The sequence below is a fragment of the Acanthaster planci genome, linkage group LG11, assembly GCF_054643075.1.
Source record: "Acanthaster planci isolate LZ-2023a linkage group LG11, COTS_SCS, whole genome shotgun sequence".
Taxonomy (NCBI): Eukaryota; Metazoa; Echinodermata; class Asteroidea; order Valvatida; family Acanthasteridae; genus Acanthaster; species Acanthaster planci.
In genome coordinates, this window is record NC_141787.1 from 5,488,447 (window position 1) to 5,510,905 (window position 22,459).

At 40.2% G+C, this 22,459-nt stretch overlaps 1 protein-coding gene across 1 annotated transcript; it reads right to left on the bottom strand.

Annotated features, from left to right (window-relative positions):
- Positions 1-122: 122 nt before the first annotated feature.
- Positions 123-22,422, bottom strand: LOC110987530 (neuronal calcium sensor 1-like). The gene is made up of 7 exons (XM_022250323.2): positions 21,361-22,422; positions 20,326-20,350; positions 17,444-17,492; positions 9,035-9,124; positions 7,558-7,636; positions 5,859-6,025; positions 123-5,291 (listed from the first exon to the last, which is right to left on the bottom strand). Exons 1-7 carry the CDS (start codon positions 21,422-21,424, stop codon positions 5,193-5,195), a joined length of 573 nt encoding a protein of 190 aa, XP_022106015.1. The 5' UTR covers positions 21,425-22,422; the 3' UTR covers positions 123-5,192.
- Positions 22,423-22,459: the final 37 nt, after the last annotated feature.

Below are 22,459 nucleotides of genomic sequence, written 5' to 3' on the forward strand. Positions count from 1 at the left end.
ATTGAATCCAAAATATACAAATATGTCACAAAAACATCACCTCAATATTTGGCAAGGGTGCTACTGCAATGATTAATTGACAAAGGAAAAGCAAAGCTCGGACAAAAATAACCTGGGCATCGTTTCAAGTTTCACAGACATTTAATAAATATTCATGAGGCACACCTGACAAGAGATTAATATTTACAAGTGCAGAGAGCAGAATTCTGGCCTGATGACACCAGGTAGGGCATCAAAAGTATCCCAAAGTGTTTAATATCAAAAATGGTTCGCTGTATGAGCGGTACTTTCAATAATACATGTCATGTCGGTAGCACTTGTGACACCTTAGCGTGCAAATGACACCAAAAACGGCTACCTCCCTGCTTAGAGAAGACCAGTAAATAATGGATGAGGAAGTATATCTTAGTGTCCTGCCAAAGAAAGTATTTGGGGCTTTCGAAATAAATATAAAAACCCTCCTGTGACGTATTACTGTTCTATATACAATATACATGATATACGCATGTGGATGGTGAACCGAATACCGAATTAGCTTACTTCAATGACAGTCGGAATAAATATTTTCATGCTGGTGATGAACTAGCATAACTTCATAATGAAATTTACTCATGGCTACATAGAATCACGTGTGACGAAACCTTTCTTCAAAATCGTACTGGACAGTGCAGTATGTAACAAATTATGTTTGCTTTTCCAGGTGCATGCAATATGAACTGGAAAACAACCTCGGTGTACCACATTCCACTCAATGCTACTCAGTTTAAAAGAAACTATTAATGACGACGGACGGCAACATTCATATAATTTAGAGAAAAACTTAATCACCCTGTAAACATGTAGATACCTTGCTCTCTACCACAGCAGTATTCTTATTTTTTTCACATTTCTACAGTATTACAATCTTTTTTCTTCGTCAAGTACCAAGACAGTTTTTTTAAAGGTATTTATTTTTCGGCATAGAAATACGTGCTAGGGGTCAATAGTCTGTGATGTACAGTCTATGTATATACACCTATAAATCATTATCACCCAACCTAACAAAATGAGACACAAATTGCTAGAGCCTCTCTGGAGTTCAAGGAATCTTGCACAATGTAACTTCATAGGAACTCTCAACATATTCACCCACACGATGCCCAGTTTCATTAGGATGCCAAAAGCAAGGAGCTCTGCTTGATCTGTCCGTCCATCAAACAAAAATGGCCCCAAGACTCATTTTGTGGGATCCAGTCGAGCTAAATTAAAACACTGTACTTCCCACAGGAATACAGAGCAGCATCTTACATTTCTAGGAGTTTTCTATGCCCACTCTGAAACTTGCAGTTTCAACCACATTTTAACAAAGTTGTTAATGAAAGTTATTTCAAAGCCAAATACTGATGATATACCGGTATGTGTTAGATAATGTATTGCAGGGAGCAAACTTCCCTGCTGTCCTCCAAAACATGACTTCCAATGTAGATAAACTGCACTGCAGCAACAAATGCCATGTTACTTTTGCACTTACGTGTCCCTGATCAACAATAGCACTCAATGTACTGTCACTGAGGAATACAGCAGTACTGGAAGAGGGGACCGTTAATTCTCTGTGGTTTGGTGAAGTTTTAAATTAAATCGGGATAAAAATTCACAGACGACAAATTCCAGTGGTAAAAAGATGACCTGTTGGTGAACTAGACATTTTCTTCTGCGTCTGCATGACTGAATATGGGTAAGATATCGCTTGGAAAAAATAAAAACTAAGTGTTTTTTAATCTGCTCCATAAACTCCATCAGACTTGATGTCAATAAAGAACTATGATTAACCACAGTTCAGACCATTTTTGATCGAATGCACACCGGTAAATAATGGTTGGACTGGCCTGGTTGATGCCTCAGCACCAACTCTCTCAGGTTGGTCACATCAGCGGTTACCAATGGTACATGTATGTACATGTAAGTAGAAACGTGCTTGCAGAAACTGTATGTATGTGCACTTGTGGGCCATGTTTCAATGTCTTGATTAGTACTGACTGCTGTGTGAGAGAGACCAAATTGCACTAGTTTTGATGGCCACTACGAAAGATTGCTTATGTATTATTGGGTATTTTAAAACACATTACTTGTCTCTGCATTGAAGGCTGTGCAGCTATCAGAGACGCCACGGAAAAGGGAAGCCTGTCCCACAGCCTAAACACTTGGAGACAAAATTCAGGGACCGAAAGATTAAGCCATTACTGCAGAGACACCATGCCTGCCACAGGTGGTATGCATGCCTTACTGCAGGGACGCTACGCCTGCACACAGGTGGTATGCATGCCTTACTGCAGGGACACCACGCCTGCACACAGGTGGTATGCATGCGTTACATGCCTCCATGACCAATCACGTGTCGTGATTTGCCTCGCGCACTGAATGCATGAAATTTGAGAACACGTACAAGTGTGGTGCTGGGGCAAGTTTCCGTTTTGCACTGAACTTTATGGACTTATGTGTGCCACATTACCAGTGTGGTTACCAGCCTCTCAATCATCATTTGGTTGACATGACAAGTCTACTTCATCAAAGTACTTCAATGTCTCCTATACTCCTTTCTAGGTACACTTAATATTGCAATACATGATTAAGTTACTCTTGCAATAACCACCACGATAGATAATCAAACAATCCAGTGTCACTTAGCACTGCATGATTGCCACACCTTGGTATCTACATGTATATACATCAATATTACAACTTTCATACAATTATTGCAGGTCTCCTCTAACGTAAAAGTTGTGACGAAAAAGAGACGGCAATGTAGGCCAATCCAGCGATTGTAATTCAGTGGCAGACATTACTGAGGTGTTTACAGTGCATCCACGCATGCCAAACACATTCTTAAATTTGAAGCACACAGCAACGTGTATGTGCGTAGATCAACAATGTGTGGACGTGTTAGGAATGGTAGGAGCATTGCTTGCATGCTGAAGACTTATCCACCAGCAGGATACTAAAGCTCATTAATACCTTCAAGACGTCACTGCTGGATAAGACTTACATGTGTATGGTTTGCACACATGGCAGCATTCTCAATCAGTGCGCTGCATTTCTCCTGCTGGACAAAAACACCAGGACAGGCTCAACAAGGCATTTTATTATCTCGGACAAAGTGCCACAATGACAATGCCATCTGCAGACTCTCTGAACACGGGCACAAAATGGCAAGTACACACTGACAAACTAGATCAAAGCCATCATTATGCCCAGGCTCAAATGTCTTCCTTCTCATATGATGATGCTGGGGCTTCTGTGCAGCGGTGTAGGCAGGGGTCTCTATGTAAGGGAGTGAGGGGGGGAGCCAGATGTTACCCATGCTGGGGGGAGGGGGTGCATAAGTCCCAGTAGTTTTTCATAATACTATTGTTTTCTGTTTTCAAAATTTCCAGGGGGGGGGGTGACTGGGGGTTACGATTTTTTGAAAGGGCGCGCACACTCCAGGTCCCTCAACAAACCCAGCAACACCACTGCGTTTGTTCACATTCAGATGAAAAATGGCTATGTTTACTCCATGCCACATGTGTACTAAAGTGAACAGAAGACTTTCCTGTCCTCAGTGGTGAGTCCTTGGTTCCCTTTTGTCCTCTGTTGTCAGAGGCTGTGCTTAGTCTATAGGAGAATGCCAGACAGTGGGGACAATGGGAAATTAAATGCTTTGTCCTCTGTTGTCAGAGGCTGTGATTAGTCTATAGGAGAATGCCAGACAGTGGGGACAATGGGAAATGAAATGCTTTGTCCTCTGTTGTCAGAGGCTGTGCTTAGTCTATAGGAGAATGCCAGACAGTGGGGACAATGGGAAATGAAATGCTTTGTCCTCTGTTGTCAGAGGCTGTGCTTAGTCTATAGGAGAATGCCAGACAGTGGGGACAATGGGAAATGAAATGCTTTGTCCTCTGTTGTCAGAGTCTGTGCTTAGTCTATAGGAGAATGCCAGCCAGTGGGGACAATAGGAAATGAAATGCTTTGTATGCCTCTGTGGGATACAGTAGCTAAACACGACTGTGCGTACTGACCACTGTGCACACCCTCAACTCACTCTCATTAGTGACCGCTATTATGCCGTGTACCATTTATACAATAAAAATGTTGGACTTCGCAGCCAAGGCTGAATTTCACACCGAGAGAAAGCACCGAAACAGGTTTTTGCAAATGCCAGTACGTGAGATGAATAATAAACTCTCTCTCTCCTCGGGTGGACTTCCACGAAAGGGGTGACTATCGTTGTAGGTCAAACACAGTGATGAGCATCGTTAATACACACAAGTTCATTGTGATTTGCTGATGAGGCACAAAATAGTTTGGAACCGAGTGATTCAAATGTCAGAACTCGGTACAGATTTGATTTCATCTCAATACAGGTCATGACATTTGCCACCTCCCGCGACAGAGAAAAACAAATCCTCATCAGATGAAGCCAGGGTAGTGGTCGGGGACAAAACTGACATCTTTAACTATAAACACCTTTTTTCAAGTCTGGCAATGAAAAAAGAGATAAATTAGCTTCATTTCATTCCCATCCTCATTAAGATTCATACTTAGCAAAGTAAAAGTATTTTTCAAACCATTAAAAAAATGCAACTTTAAGTTGGCATTACAACTAGCACATCTGTGGTCTTTTTACTGGTAAAAGTATTCACACAGCACCACTGTGTGTCCAAATGTCATTCTGTTCTCTTAACTGAAGTGAATAGTGCCTCTTGCTACTTGAGTTTAAAATTCCACAACATCTACCAACAATCAATGGAAGGACAGTTCCATGGACACAAAGAAGCATGTTGCATTTCCTACAATACATACATGTACATGTACCTTTTCAGTTCAAGCCTCTCGTCAGTAATCTCGTCAAGACGTCGCTTCCTCGTTTAATTTCCAACATCCCCCCAACCTCCCAGGCCTAGTCTTGACGTGTTAAGTGAAAAAAATCTAGTGATGAGGATGACATGGGAACTTTGAACTAAAGGAAGTGAATACTCCAGGAAAGAAGTGCAGAATTGCCTGAGATGTCATCTACCGTAGATTTCAAAATACACTGTACATTTAAGTTTTTTGTATCTTTCAACATTCCGACTTAAGCCCAGACTCTGGGCATTAAACACATCCTGTCCCTAGATGTCAGAAACTTGTGCACACTTCAATATTTGCAGCTAGCTCTCTTAATTGCATGTACATCTTCATACAAGGCCGTCGTAGAGTGACAATGCTTGCACGATGGTCGGATCCTCCTTGGAACCATTCTGAAACTCCTCCTTTGTCAGTTTGTCGTCCTTGTTCTGCAAAGCAAGACAATACAACTGGAAGATATTCATCCCTCAAAAAACGTGAATCCTTAATTCTGACCAACTGGTCTCGAGGAAGGGTTGGCATCTTACAAACCATTAATAAGGTGAAAGCATGCGGTCATTTAGGCCTATTTTATATTACGTAAACAGGACTTTTTATGATTTCAACAATTATTTAGACAAAGAGAGGACCCTAGCCAGTGACAAACAGAGAGGTTTGGCTGATGCCACTGGTGGGGAGCACCAATTTACAAAGTGATTTGTTACTGGATGAAAATCACTTGGCCATGCTCTACACCACATGCATGGAAAGAATGCACACACAGAATGTGTTGGCCAATAAACGCACACTGTCCCTTTGTTATTAACAGAGTACTTTCCCCCATTTAAGCATGGAGCATATAGTGCGCATCTAGCAACAATTACAACGTAGTTTGCAATTATTTTACAAGACACCTGCAAGGTTTAATTTCAGCACAGGCAAATACAGAGGAAGAGTGCACGACATTCAATGCCCTTGCCTGACTTGACTGGAGGGGAATTTTTTTTAGGTCTAACCTTGTCCATGAGGGCAAATATTCTGTCCACCCTCTTCTGGGGCGTATTCTCCTCCTCTGGCAGGCGAACCATGTTGCCAACCATCTGGTAGATGGCATCCACGATGTTCAGCATCTCGTCCCGGGTGATGAAGCCGTCATGGTCCAGGTCATACAACCGGAATGCCCCTAGAGGTTCAACAACAGTTCAACAACAGAAGAAAATTAGACAAGTCTATGAGGGATCCCAATCATACATGTACAAGTACAAGCACTTGGCGGTATTTTCTTTACAAGTGCACGTACAGCACATTCAGTTGAAGGTTAAGACTGTGAATGGCACTGGGAAATCAGAAGTGAGAAAACAGTGTCATGTTGAGAGTCACAAGGCCTAAGAACATGTTCCCACTTGTGTGGCAAAGAATGAAAATGTTTTCTCACTTGTGCGAAACGGGGTGCAAAAATCTTTTCCCACTTGTATGAAAAGGTGATAAAATGTTTTCCCACAGTGGGAAACTGTTTTCACATTTTTGTGAAATGGAAATGAATTCTCCAGGAGGAGAAATGGTGAAAAGAGAATTTCCCATTCCTAAGTTCACTTTCGATTGCTAGGTACTGTAGCTTCGGTAACACTTGGCTTTATAATATTATACGACTTTCAATACTAATCCTTACCCACAGCGGCCTTAGCTTTCCCCTGATTCTCTACCAGGAGGTTTAGCAAGATGGGAGGGGGGAGAGGGAGCCCTGTGACTGTACCTTGAAATCAGGGCAGATACCACTTGAAAATTATGACTGCAAGAGTTTGTCAATGGTGTTTGGTAGAGGGGGAATTTTGGATGATTCATGGTTTGGTTCCCAGAATAAAAAAGGGAAAAGTCCGAGGAATGACGGTTGAGGGATGTCAGACATCGACCACAAACCAAGGAAAGTTTCATGCATGTCTCACCCAGTTGTTCTTCACTAGGATATTGTTGCCCAAGACAAATACATTATCACGTCATGTAGCATTTGTATCAGTCCCTAATGATCTTAAAGCATGTGTAAAATACATGTACACGAGCAATACATGTATTTGGTTGTTTGTATGATCCTCCTGAGAACATGTACTCCAGATTGAACATGTTCCAGTTGACACAGCAGAATGAACGTTTACGATATACATGTACATGTGCATAACACATGGGTAAAATACAGGATAATTCCATGGATACCAGACATATTAACAGGGACTTTCATAATGTTTCCTGTTCTATCATATGGTGGTACATGTAGGTAATTATGACCTACATGTGCATGTACAGTATAAACCTCTGGTGTCATCTCTTTGTTGAGGGTTTCCTTTATCACCCACATTTCCTTTGAAATCTGGACTTCATCAGAGTCAAGTGAAGCGTTGCATTGCCCTGGTAACAGACTGATGCTATTATGATTTGCCTTTTTGGTGGGGTTGCAATGAGGAACAAAAACCTACTGAAGCCACAAACAAAAAGTTATCACGCATCAAGTACACGTACACATATTGTAAAGACGGGGGCCTCTTGACGTCAATTATTTTCCAACATCACTGTTACGACGTACACAATGCCCAATATTAATCATTTTCTGAGAAATAACAAAATCAATGCCCGGAACGACATTCACATGGAATTACCAGTGATGAAGTGGGAGGATTCATTCAATTAACGTGGGGGATATTTGTTTTATAATGTGCTACTCACAGTCTAGTTTCTCGTCAATATTTCCTCTGGACGTAACAGATAACGCCCTGATGAATTCAGCAAACTCTATGGCTCCATCCTAAGGAAAAATCAGCCACTTCGTTTACTCAGCATGATAAATGTTACACTCAGTGCATGCTGCAAGAGTTACACAGCAAAGAGTCCTATTTTCATGGCACGCCATTGTACAATTCAAGGGAACATGTGCCATGGATTTTTCTCAGACACCCCAAAATTTACTCATTTCTGAGACAGGCTCGATCATTGGCTTATTGCTACCCGGTACATGTATGCCTTTACACATCAACAACTCACAACAGACAAGATTCTGGACTACAAAGTTTCATAGAATTCAGCAGTTTCTGTGCACAAATCAACGTAACACTGAGGTTTCGAACCTAGGGCAACATCACATTTGTTCATGAATATATGGAAATTTTCATTTTAATAAAAACCAAAGAGGTCCCATGATAATTTTTTCAAATGGCTGCACAAAACTAAAAATGAGATTAATTGAAGTGCAAAGGTAGATTTTCAAGGACTGCAGTAAAATACTGTAGTTCCACTGCATGGACTCTTTGATATTATTAAATACCTGTAACTTCTCAGCACAACACTGCATATTAGGTGCCTTGAAATAAATTTTGTATTCCAAAATGTTTCTTTGTGTGCAACTATCTATGTCTCTAAATTGCATGAAATACGTCAGTTAAAAACATCAACGTAAGCTTCCGACATCTGAGGACACAGTCACTACATGTACGAAGTCACTTTGGTACTCCCCAGTTCCTAAGGTGTTTTTGGTAAAAACTTTGAACCTATAAAAATACAGTTGCTTGGCTCTGGTCTTTTTGTACATACTCAGAATCCCAAAGAATGTACAAGCACAAAACAAAAACAAAAAACCCAAAACCCACACACAAATAAGCCTGAAGCGGACAATGAATTCAATGTTACACTTAGGCCTACTGGGCAAATCTGCCCTTGGGAAAGACATTCATGTATCAAGGCAGCAATGATACAGTCTCACGAGTAGCAACACGAAGACCCTTCACACGAAACCCAGAGGTACAACTGAACAATCTCAATTTGAAAAAAAAAAAAATTCAATTGTTGAAGCTTTTGAACAGTTTTATGTGTACACGACAGCATGGAACCACAAGGGCCATTTTCTACATGACATCACTCTACTGACCAATTTTTGTGCTGTATACAACAATTGACTGGAGCTCGTAATGAACACTATGCAGAAAGTTTTATCTTTTGCCAAATATTTGGTTTCTGATATCTGACCCATCCACAGAGTGCGATTCAAAATTAGGAGTGTGGGTAAATGATTTTCATGGCCATCCTCACGCAGGGCTCGAGTGTCAGAGATAATTTGTTGCAGTTCGTGAGGTAGGGTTTCGTGTGGTATTTGGATCAAGGAGTGTGGCCTCCGAAAATAACTCAAAGACTTGGGAATGGAAGAACTCACGTTGTTTTCGTCGAAGACGTTGAAAACAAAGGAAGCGAATTTGGTGGCATCACCGCTTGGAAAGTACTGCTGGTAGATCTTGGAGAATTCCTGCACAAAAGAAGAAAGCAGGCGGGAAAAGGGGGAAAGTAATCTCAGCTTTTTTTTTTTTTTGGAGAAGGCTCATTACAATGATCCAATGACTTCATTATAATAGGTTAATTTTTTAACAAAAAGAAGTTTTGGGGGAATAGGGCAGAGGACACAAGAAGCATGTACAAGGGCTTTTAATTCCCCGAAACAGGTTTTTGGGGGTAAAAACTCATTTTTGTTCATGAGTTACAAAAACGAATGAGGTCAGTCACAGTATCACAAACTTTCCCTTTCTGAATGGAAATGCCCAGAGGCACTTTCTTTATACATAATGAACAACTGTCTCAGGTTTTAATAAAATCATTAGAGTAATCATTTGAAGAAGTTAGTTTTGGGATTGAGTATTTTTTTTATTTTTGGTGTGTTTTTTAATTAATTTGGGTAAGATTGAACGTATACCAGTTCATGTGCAAAAAACTTACAAACTCTCAGAAAACTCTGTTAATTAAAGAAATTGATGGCTACAAAACGTCATGAGAGCTTACAGCACTGTAAAATACATGTACATGTACATGTAAGTGTACATGTACATGTATATTGCCTTCCATTTTCAAAGTCCTACAGGTACAAAGTAGGTACAATTTTTTTGTACATGTAAAAAATGGGAAAGAGGGACTGACATCTAGATCATGGTATGATCTTCTGCATAGGCCAAATGACAAGTAAGAGTATTTTAAGCTCTGAATGACTAGCATTCTGTGCCCAAGGTTGTAAAAAACAAGACTGAGACTGATGATTGGATTGGCTACGGTATTTTGAGAGATCCTTATGTCTGGTACTGAACAGCCATCGTCATGTGACTAAACTGGAAGGTATGCATTGACTTTCATCAATTTATAGATTTGGGGCACGCATGAACTGCTCCTCTACGTACATGTAGATATCCCCATTTAATACAATTTGATAAGAGTTCTTCAATTTTCAAGAAGTCTTCTTGTAATCTTAATCCTTGCACAACTTTGGGTTGGCTTGAATGTTTAAAACTAACAAATATGTACACACTGCATCCAAAAAACAGAAGAGGCATTACATCATACTCTAATAATACTCTCCAAAGCTACCAGCAGTTATTACTGATATGGCAGGACACCAGTCTTGTGGGCAGCTGTAGCCTACCAATGGTGTAAATAGCAGATTCCCACTAATTAGTCACAATCTGGATGCTGGAGGTCAAGAAGCAGATGTCTTGCTGGCATACTGTGCATGTACATGTAATTTGTCACTGAACCAGCACACACATTGTACACGTGTCATATCAAACACTGTCCATTCCCCAGTCTACAAGTACAAAAAAGCAGTCATGAGCAACAAGAGTAGGATGACAGGGCCAAGAGAGAGAACTCAGGTGCCATTTTTTGTTTACGGAAGAGGATCATTAGCCTTTATGCAGTGTGACAGCCCGCTTTGGCACCAATTTGATTGCCAGGAATGGCCTGTTGGCAGCTTGCCATACCATTGGAGCCCATTATTCTTTGCTCCACAGTTCAGGTTACACTGGTACAGTACATGTACATGTATGATGGCTGCTAAAAACAGTCTTGCTGACCCAAATTCCAAATGCTTATTACCTCCAGTTTGAAGGGGCCAGGAGATAAAATTCTCATGCATACTTTTGGTGTTACTTAAAACTCTTCTTCAATGCATGGTCATTTCTTTTGGAGTATTAGAAAGTTATGGTTTTTTTTAGATTAAAAAGGGTCTGTGTTTTCTTCAGCACAATACCATTTAAACCACAAAACAAAACAGAAATTTTTAAGGTTGGTAGCAAAAACAAATTGCACTGCACAGACCCTTAAAAGTCCACCTCGTGAAACTGCAATGAAGGAAGTTAAAAAGGAAGTGCTGAAAGATGCCGATGAGAGCTTTTAACAAAAATACTGTGCCAGTCCTAATGGCCCTTCAGCGAAGAAAGACTTTCTCCTGATGTGATTCAAAGGTCATGGGGGTGGGGAAATTTAAGTAAAGTCTAAACAATGACTTGAAGAAATCTTTAAAAAATTGTTTGAAATCCCCGACTGGAATTAATGTGATCACATCAACATACAGTATATGAATACATGTGCGTCTGAATGGTTTCTGAATGTACCCACGAATCATCAGTGTCACTGCATATTGGCTGAAGAAATATGACATGTAGTCACGGGCCTACACTTTGCCAACTTTTGGCACTTACATATACATAACTACAAGCACTGGTGCTAGGAGACATTTGCTGAGGAGTGCAGTGATCAAAGGGAAATCAAAATTAAAAACACAACAAAAATGAAAGCCACACAGGAAGTCTAGACAGAGTACCAAAGTGAATACGTCCCATGCACACTTATGTGTGCAAAAGGCATTGGCGCAAGAACCACGCACGCATACCCCATTCATTTGCACTGTACTTTCTGGTTCACAGTGACGTCACACTTTGGTGCTCTATACTCAAGGGCATCTGACTGACGGTTGACGTTTCTCAGAAATGCTGGTTTGGAATCGACAAAGTTACTGGTACCGGGACACATAACAGTTTGGAGTGATAAAACCAAACCTGCTAGCAGATGGCAAGACCAGGGCCATTTTCAATATGTATGTCATTTCTGGCATGTGTACATGTATGTCATTTCAGGACAGTATCAACAATGAAATTATATGTTGTACAGGGCACATGTGTGTGTGCGTGCACTGTGCTATCTGATGTGGCCCGGTCCTCTCGTAGCTACTCCTGCCCAGCGCACAGGTCTATTACATACGTACAGTACATGTACAGTACCTGGACGAGTATGCAGTCTGGGCTGGACTCGAAGGACTAGGATTAATTAAAGATTGATTAGCGGATTGGACTCATTTCCTGAGTCCTATGCACCCTACCTTTTTGTACACCACACACGTTGGGCAAGCCTAATTATTCTACCAAAACAAGATACTTACATGTACATACCACATCAACGTGCTCGGTTGACGACATGAGACATCCAATTACTGTGCTTTTTTAATTCGGCACAAACTACTGATGAGCATTCAATATCCATCACTTTAACTGTCATTAAATCTACCGAGGAGGCCCCGTCATCCACTTCACCAGACATATGAAGTTACACAACGAATTTCATCCTGCATTATGGAACTGGCTCACAATGAGCTTGAACAGGTGAGGATCACAGGCAGCACCCCAATTACAAGTAGCTGCAAATCTGGTGTTTGCCGTGGCAAACAGGTCATGTGGGCTGACCACTTTTCTGCACGTGACTATAATCTCACTTTAAACTGAAAAGCAAAATGTGCGGTTGATGCTTCCAGAAAAAGGCAACCCACAATTTCCTTGTTTCAACGAAATTTAATTTCAGGCAATGCTCTTAAAATAGACCAGATTCACATGTACCGGTACTTACATGTACTTGTTTTGTTTAGAGAGACATCTGGGTAATTCCATGAATTAAGGGTCCAAAAGTGTGACATTTTGGTGTCCTCTGTTACACGTGAACTGGGTAATTTGAGATAGACAATTTCTAGTTGTTTTGCAGGTAGTTTGCATAAGTTCATTAATCTAGCAAATCAGAGAATTTGTTCTGAACTTACAAATCATATGTCAGACCTGACAAGGACGCACACACAGAGAAACTAGACTCACATGCATCATATACGAGTACATGATCTGTGTCTCTATAGGAAATGTACAAGCCCTGTGGTCAGTGATACATGTACAGTTGTATATTACACACGTCGCAGGTATTTGTTTTCCTTTTTTAGTTCAGCAAGTAATTACTTTTTTCATCTCATTGTCTTCTGTGCATGTCACATGACATGCTTGAATGACGAAGTAGGCAAACAGCGTTCGATATTAATTCAAGACTTGTGTGTACATGTGTAATTTTGCCAATGGAAGAAGTGACATTCAAAAATCTAGTCACTCACAATGTATCCGATTTCTGAAAAGTTCAAATGTGCTGTACAAAGTATGCAATATGTTTAAGACAACTGGAACAGGAAAAATGAAAAACTGCAAACTAAACGTAAAGACAAACATCACATTGAAAACAACCGACAGAATTCAAATTCAATCACTAGATTTCGCTAGCTAAAAACCTACGGTAAATAAAAAAAAATCAATGACATTACATTAAAATGATGAAACAAAATACTTGACAGCTAGACAAAACAAATCCAAGCACTACATCAATTCAACACAACAAGATGCCAAGTTGTATTGTGCTTCCACTATCTGTTGATGGCCCTGTTGCCTTGTTCCTCCAACTTCAAAGGACCCTTTTTTCACTTTGGCCCAAAATTTTTGGTACTGTGTTCATTTTCCAGTCGAACAATACGAAGAGGCTACGGTGCATTGTGACAGCAACTTAACATCTGGTCAAGCAGTTGAACATTCCCGTCTCTCCCAAATTAAAACCGTTGACTCTCCCAAAGCACACTGTGACAAATATTTCTTTGAATTCTAAGACGCGGTAGGAAATGCGATCCCTCATCTAACCTCCACTAGCACAGAGGGACATCCTGACGTTGGCAGATAGCTGGCCGTCAAAAGTCATCTCATCCCAAGTTGTATGTATCTACCATACATCCCTAACTTGACAGCAGTTTATCAAGGTAAACACCATGTACATTATGTACATGTAGGTGCGTAATGTACAATACAAGTACATTTGTTCAAATCAAACTTGTTTTATTTTCAACATATTTCTGATCTTAAGGACATAACTGAACCAAGTTTTGACAGTTTCTGAAACAAAAATTTTAGCGCAACTTGGAGTACATACACTGTACATTTGAAAATCAAAAACAATTTGTGGCCTACATGTCGATCCCAACCGGTTTCCAGTTAAATGCAAAGCAACAAATCTCAGGCTGGCATGGCTTCTTTCCCTGGCATCCATCTCACTGGGCAATGTTTGGACTTGGATGTAACAATTTCAGATTGGTTTGTTTGTCTAGAGCATAAATTACTTTCCCTAAAGTCTGCCGGATGCTGACAAATTCTACGAAAAAGCAAAGCGGACGCGTGACACCAGTACACTGAACTGGCACAGACCACTGTATGGGGAATACTGTATACAAATTCCCCCCCCCCCCGGAAATTCTTTCCATGTACATGTACAGTCCATGTGCACGTAGGTTCATGCACTTCAAAATGCATACACGACATCAAGGATTTATCAACCTCATTTAGTTAATGATATTGTGTGGATACTTTCCTGGGAATACATGTACATGTATACATTTCCCCTCCCGGAGGCAGCAGTACATTTTCCAATCATCAAATTTAAGTCTACTGCTTATGAGTGTATAAATTAACTCATGACAAATACCGGTAAAAAAAAACATTTATGATACATGGAGCATTATTAGCAGTGTTCTTAGCAAAAATTGTGAGCAAGAACAGATCCGCAGATGGAAGTTCATGAGCATCAATCCATCGTCCCAGTAGGATTAAAGTGGAACTTTGAGGATCGGTCCTACATGTACAAACTCTTCTTGATTTATTGGACACTGTTTGAAGAGAAATCATTCCGTATGCCTCAATATTGTAGCGCTGAAGAACAAGTAGCGATAAACCTTTTTCAAATCTTTTCAATCTCTACTTTAACATTCTTATTTCTGGCACAGGTATTAAAGCAATGAATCTCAACACTGGGACATCAATCCTAATGTCAACTTACTGTACATTTTTTTCTAGTGGTCATTGCAGTTCATGACTTTAGAACTCCCTTAACGTTCTAGTCGGCAAAGCTTTCATCATTTCACCATCCTCTAATATGCAGGAAACCAATTACATTCTTCGTACTTGGACTTTCAAAGAGTACTTCCATGAAAAATTTCTGTAATATTGCTCATCTCTAAATGCTCTAGTTGTTTGTTAAATGACCAATCATAAGCTTTAGAGTGATGACATACTTTTTCAAATTAAAGAGAAGGGGAAAACAGAAAAGAAATTAAAAATGAAACTAAAAAAATCTGAAGGATTTCTGATGAGTGGTTCTCCCCCCCCCCGAAAGAGCTTTGCCCCCTCTCGGCGACATCATGTGACCAATTAGACCCCCCCAAAAGAAAGAAAAACAAAGACAAATTCTGCAGCATTGATATTTTCCTTTATCCACTTCATATCAACATCCCCCATCTTGGCAGTATTTTTAGCAGAAGCAATATTGAGAAATCCGCTTATCAAAACACACCCCACGGTGCACGCCGCACGGCTCAGTCAAGTCCATCAGGCAGAGTAGTAAATAACTGCGATTGGGGGTCAATCCCGGGCAAGTCTGTACGGAGATGACACGGTGGGCATGGAGGCGACACACTCTGCACTTATCCCAATGTGTGAATCATTCTGGTAGCACATGCGCAAGGTACTGTGATGGATGTTGAGTGATAGATTGGGATCATCTAAGAATGCCATGTATTCAAAGTTGGGAGAGCAAGCCAGTTTATCATGGCTCAAGGTGAGAAATGGCTGGCATGTGACCACTCAAATATGGATTTTTCCATGCTTTATGAATGAGGTCGCACCAATCACTACCATCTGAACAAAACATTAAAATAAAAAAAAACAAACAAGACAAAACTTAAACATACCGTACATGTCTGCAATCTATGCTGCACATTGGAAGGGCGTATGCAACGCTTTAATACTTGGTACCCAATCGCTTTGTTTTTTACTTATTCCTTCGTTTTCGGGGGCTCACATTACTCGCAACAATGAACATGTATGGAATCTTTTCCATTCACGCTTACGGAGTGCACCACAACAAAACAAATGTCCACTTTAGTTTTACTGAATCACAATTTTCATAAGAATTTTCATTTGAAGTTTCTGACAAAGACAAGAGTTTTCGGATTGTGTCCTAATCTGATAAGTCTGATGCTGGAAATCTGCACGAACTGCCCCCCTTCATTAATGTAGATTTAAACAAATGTGTTAACTTAGGTTAATACTTCACTTACTTTTACGTGCAACAAATTGGCAATGTTCACAATGAAATTGTATACTGCACTTAGAGCTTTGAGTAATTCTATATGCGTGAGGTACATGTATGTTCACCATACATATCATTCAAGAATTTTTCTCAAGTACATCGCAATATGACAGCTGAGAGCATTTCCCTCAGACCGTAAATTCCAACGTGATGGGAACACTGGATCCAGCATTCCACTCTGGCAGATAAAAATCCACTTCGCCCCAGGAAAAGAAAAACGTCAGAGGAGATGAGCCCCACGTTATGAAAATAAAAGCCGGGCAGTTTGCACGTAACACTAAGGAGAGAATTCTGTGGAGCTGCTACTCGCGACATGCTGGGATTAAGAGCAAAATCCTTGGGGTCTACAGGAGGGGAGGGGATCCTTCCTGAATTTAGAGGGGGAAGAGCAACATCAAACTGTTTGGCACAAGCATCACATCATCAGTTTTCTCATTTCAGGATGTCACTTTTACTTTTTCTTACCAACATTCCTTACTTAATGAATTCCCAGGTGATGAGTTACAATGTCTCAAGTGCATGCACTGTGTACATGTACATGTGCATGTATGGGGGTTATTCTATAAACTGGGGGTCCACTTTTTTTTTCCTGTCCTTGTTACATCTGCCATATACGACTTAGAGAGTGTGGAGCCCATTTCTTTGATTTCCAAGAGTGATTTAAATAATGTAAATTACCTACCACACAACTAAGAAGAGTTAGAAGTCAATGTCAATGATGTATCTCTTGTCAAATTGTATACTGTGGGTCAGGTGTAACACGGACAGAAAACGTCACAAGTCCGACCTCATATTTGACAGACTGATCCGTGTACCGTAGGGTCCAAGCAGTAAGTCTTAATTTTATGTACATGTGTATGCACTTAATATTGTTCAATATTAAGCTCCGCTGTGCGAAAAGTATAAACATCTCTTTTGGATTAAATGTATTAAAAAGTTCGGTTCAAACTGTGAAACCCAAAATTGCTGAATGAAAGCAATCTTGAGAGAGAGTTGCTTTGTGCGCAAAACAAATGTGCTGTATCATGGTGTGAACAAAAGGAACAACTAGTGGCCAACTGAATAGGCTCGTTCCAACTCCTGCAGAAAAAAACATACTTATCTGTGAAAAAGGAGCCTTCGAAACTCATTTCACTCGTTTATCACACGTACTCGTACATGCACGTTTATACATTTTCTTTAACACACTTTTACACTTTGAAGACCACAGAAAAGGCCTTGGAGATTTGAACGATGCTAGGAGTGAAATTCCTGAATTGCACACTTCATTTGTACCAAGAAAAGCAACAACGAAAAAACCTGAAACAAAACTCACTTCTTGATTCAGGTAGCCATTGGGACAGTCCTTCAGGAATCCTTTGTGCCTGCACAAGAAATGATGACAGTAAGAACACAGTTGTCAGTCCCAAGATGATAAATTTCAAAATTACAAAATGCTGGTGAATCGAAGACGGATTTCAATTACCCTTACTGCCCCAATCCTTCAAGATCCACCTACTGGTTGGGGAGGCATTCATCATACATGTAGACCTGCATTTGGGAGGGTACAGCCATCCCATTCTAACTGCCTTTTCCAAAGTTTATGTGTTTGTACATGTACATGTGCGTGCATGCATGCATGAGCATTGCTAGGATTTTTTTGGGGGGGAGGAACACTTTTTCCATGATATTTTTTTTGGGGGGGGGGGAAAGTTAACACGCATCAACAACAAACTGAAAAACAATTAGCAGCGCAAGGGGGTCAAGTTTGAGGCGTTCTCCTTCAAGTACCGTAAATTTGTGATTTTCATCCTATGAGGCAGCGGGGACGTACTGATCAAAGAAAAGATTGTGTAACCCAATCCTCTGACTGGCTGATGTGCACGTACGTCGCTGTGGTCACAGTTTTCATCAGCGCAGGACTTGCTGTTTTTAAAGAGTCCCAGATGTCCGCGCTGCCCCATACTTTTCATGCATTTCTTTTGTTTGTTTTTTTCACACTTATTTTTCTTTGGGGGGGAGGGTGCACCTCCCCTTGGATCTTTCAACCTTGCAATGCCCATGCAAGTATCAGTATCAGGTGAAGCTACATTTACGGTAGATGCCCTTAATGGTCCAACCAAATTTTCAATTGGTTTTAGCACAGAGGTGGCTTTTGGAGGGGTTCCTTCCAAAACTGCCCCGACCGAAGCTCAAAATCTCTGGCAAGATCTTAATGAGCTCAGCTGAGCTCATTAGGATCTTGCCAGAGATTTTTCATTCAACCAAAAAAAGTTAACATTGAGGCAATTCCGTGAAAAAGGTAAGAAGTGGTTTTGCTGTACCGGTACCAACCTAATTTAAGATACATGTATTTGTAATCCATAAGTAAAGTTAACTTTTCAAAGTGACAATGGTAATAATACATGTACCGGTACATGTAGGTAAATCACCTTTTATTTCTGTTTCATTTCTTGAAAAATCCTCTGTTTACAGAATGTGTATAAATAAAGGATTTTATTGAGGTTGGTAACTGCGACCGATTTCCACTTTAAAATGGAAAGTTGCCCATTGTTGGCATTTGGGCTTTTAACTTGTGACTGATAAAAAAATTTGAAACAATGACAGAGTAGAGGCTGATAGTTCAGTTCAGATGAAGGCTACATGTACATGTTGGAGTAATTACATGTAATCACTTTCTACTTGTTTGTCCTGTTCAATTACAAGGATAAAGATACAAAATTCATTTCAGACAAAAACAAGTATTTCAAAGAACTTGTTGATGCTCAAATGCAAGGACTAAGAAACAAAATAAAATCGTCTGAAAACAAAATGTCTAAATAAAAATGTGCTGAATCAACTTTAGAAAAAACTGATGAATTACAAATGATGGAGGAAGAGCTACTGTATTTACAGAGCTGGAAACTGAAACGGTCTCAAATTTGTTTTAAATTTCAGACCTTGCACTCAATTTTCTTAATGTACATTGTACTTACACGTACCCTAACCATTTGGTAGTGTTAGGCCAGACTTTGAGAGCATCTTAACCGACAGGAAGTGAATTCAACCACAATAATTTTTTCAAGGTTTTGAGGGCCTGTACAAACCTTAATACTGTACATGTAAATACATACGAGCCATTGTGTAAATTCATCGTCCAAGAGTGTGACTTTTTTAACCCTTGTTAGGCCTACATGTACACCAGATCTGGTGCCAATATGACATGCGAATATCATTAAGATAACTATTATTCGTTTGACAGGGACTTTGCACTGACATCTCAATCACTCTTTGAAATGAAGAATCATGTCTGGTGTTAAGGACACCAAAAAACAAAACAAAAATGGACCCTTCGTTTGTAAAATGTCCCATTCACTATTGTAGCAACAAACACAGTAAACAGCAACCTTGGTGGGTTTCTTTAAACAAAAAACAAAAGCCAAATTCTCTTCCTGTTTGGTAAGTGAGCAGTGAAAGACGAGGAACATGTACAATGTGTGTTGGGTTTCGTTTGTGTACACTGCCACTTGAGAACACTGCACAGGGATTTACTGCTGATTTATCTGTGACGTGCAACTTGGTGCAAAATGATGAGAATCAGAGTTTTGAAAATTAAATGTAGCATGGCCATGCACTTTCTTAATCAGTGCCATAAAAAAAAAAGTTCACACATAAGGACTTAAGTTGTGTCAACCTACGTGACAGTGTCAAATGTTAGCTTCCATGAGATCAGAATGAACCTGCCCCAACTGAAGGCAAACGAGGCTATGACAGCCAAAGGGACTCCTCTGCAAATTTGTCACATGTAATTTCAACTGAAAATTTACTGATTGACTGAATGTCTCTCGTACAGTGATATTTTATCATCTACTCGGTTCCAGCCAGCAAATTTTAGTTAAATGCAACAGTTAAATATTTGCCATTTGGTACAAATGGCAAACTGACAACTGGACTTCTGAACTACAACAGAAATAAATAGTGAAATCGATTTTTTTAACACTTTGGTGGAAACGGAAAGCTGACTAGATCTAACACTGGAGAGGTACAGCAGTTGAAATAAAACAGAATCACTAACGAATGCCCAACCGATTCCCTTCTTGTTACATTTACACAATCACACTCACACCTCACAACCATCAATGACTACGTATGGGCTCTGGCAGAAATCTGGATGCACCAGACGCATATGTACAAAGTTAAGTTACAAATTGTCTAAAAGTTGCTTGAAACTCAACTTACCACTGCAGAATTTCCTTTTCGTTAACTGGAAAAGAAGACAAGTAAGCGCACAATTAGTAAATTATAAAAATAACTTTTAAAAAATAGATGTAACACAAGCAACGAACAGTTGTGTTTCAATATCCGGTTTGATTTTGTTCAGGAACAGTGTACACATATTGTACATGTACATGTGACAGTGTGTACATGTACATGTACAATATGTGTACACTGTTCCTGAACAAAATCAAACATGTACATGTACAGTGTATATGTACTACAACCACTCTTTTTCACGTTTCTGTTCCAAATGCACCAAAACCTGGAAGGTTGTCAACATATATCTACAAAGATCTTCATACTAAGGCCGTGTCCAAAATGGGCTTCCAGAGCTACGGCTAGGTCTATTGTCTATGCATCTCCACGCATTTTCAATGGAGCAAAGACTTAGGCCTAGCTCTAGTCTAGACAAGAGATTCGGATGCAGCCTAAGACTGCATGAAATTGCTTGTCACAAACTGTATCAACTTTGGACAGACAAGATAAATAATCTGAACAATATTGTGGCAGACTTGAATCAAACCTGTCACTAATTGTAACTTAATTGTTTAAGACAAAAAATGAACTGACATTTAATTAGCATTTCAAAAGTTTTTAGCCAACTAATGCACAATTGGCATGATTGGAGAACAATTCAAAGTTTAAAAAACTTCACTCATAAAATTAAAAACATCCCCATCCTCAATATACATGTCCCACATACCAAGTAATTATCAGTCAGGATAAGCCTGCCAGGGGTAGAACATCTTCTTTTTATACCACAACCTGGGCTGCTTGAACAACATGAGGCAACTACTGAATTGTTAAAATATTTACTACAATTCTGGTAGCACCAATCACTTCATTGTAGACGGCCTAAGCCTACAGAGAATAGAATTGTGTAACACGGTAGCATCCGGGCTATGAGGAAGTTCTCACTGATAAGCTTACTTGTATACCATATGAACACACAAACATGTTAACTACGCATGACCAGCGAAGTGGAGACCAACTTACAGTGAGTTTTCTCGAGAAGATCCGCTAGGGTTTCCTGCCTCAACTTGCTGTTTCTTTTCCCCATTTCAGAGAGCTGAGTGGCAGTATACAGCAATCACCCCAAATGTCTTTTCGGTTCCACTTGCGACCACCTTTCACAAGTTATAAACAAATCCTCAAGTCCTTGTCAAAGTTTTCGCTGCAGAAATCCATCAAGACTGTGGCCGACATCGATCTTCCTGATCCGAGTTATCAAATGGAAATGAAATCCGGGATGTGGTCACCGGTGGTATGGTGCGTGTGGTTTCCGATCTGATCCCACTTCTCTGTACACACGGCCCATCGAACAGGCCAGAAGAAGTGCGCCGCCTGAAACGTAGGCCGCGGTTCACCAGCCCACAACCTCAGTGCTGGGGCGAAATTACACGAAGCATTTACGTCAAAACTGTGGGATTAATTTAGGTTACATGAACTTGTTGTCCTCAATAAATAGTGCATTCTTTTAAATAAATGCATTGTGAGCATTAATACTATGATTATGCATGCGTTGGGTCCAATTCATTCATTACGTAACGGTGTATCAGATACTGACCCACTACATTGCAATTGCGCGAAATGTACACAGACACAAATAAAAGGCGACACTCGTGACAATGGGCAGCACAAAACACGTTCAGTTTTGCTGTTCACTACTCCAGGAAGGGGCTTAAACTTTACAAGCGTTAAATTACAGCAAGTCGCAGTTTTTAATTTTGATCCTCCGCGACAGGAAAAATGCCACAATAAAGGTGGAAATGACGAAAACCAGGGCGGTCCAGTAGAACGTCTGTTCGTCAAAGACGTCTTCGAAGCGAGGCAAATAGTGGGCGAGATCCACAATCCACGTTATTTTCGCTTTTTTCTTCCCCACCATGGCGACAGAATTTCGCTTGCAGAAGCAGGGATGTACTATTTATACCAACGGGGAAGACGGCCTCCTGCAGGTTGCTGAAAATCAAAAATTCTTCCGGAATATTTAATCCCAAAAATGGTGCACAGGCCGTAACACGGATGCACGAACGAAGGTAGCGCTAATCCAGTTTTACGGGTACGGGTTCGGGTTTACAATAATAATAAAATA

Excerpts from the sequence above, each read along its gene's own strand:
- LOC110987530 (XM_022250323.2), bottom strand. The coding sequence starts at position 21,424 with ATGGGGAAAAGAAACAGCAAGTTGAGGCAGGAAACCCTAGCGGATCTT. Across the intron at positions 17,493-20,325 it reads GAAAAGGAAATTCTGCAGTG|GCACAAAGGATTCCTGAAGG; the intron begins GTAAGTTGAGTT and ends TTTCTTGTGCAG. Across the intron at positions 5,292-5,858 it reads TATTTGCCCTCATGGACAAG|AACAAGGACGACAAACTGAC; the intron begins GTTAGACCTAAA and ends CTTGCTTTGCAG.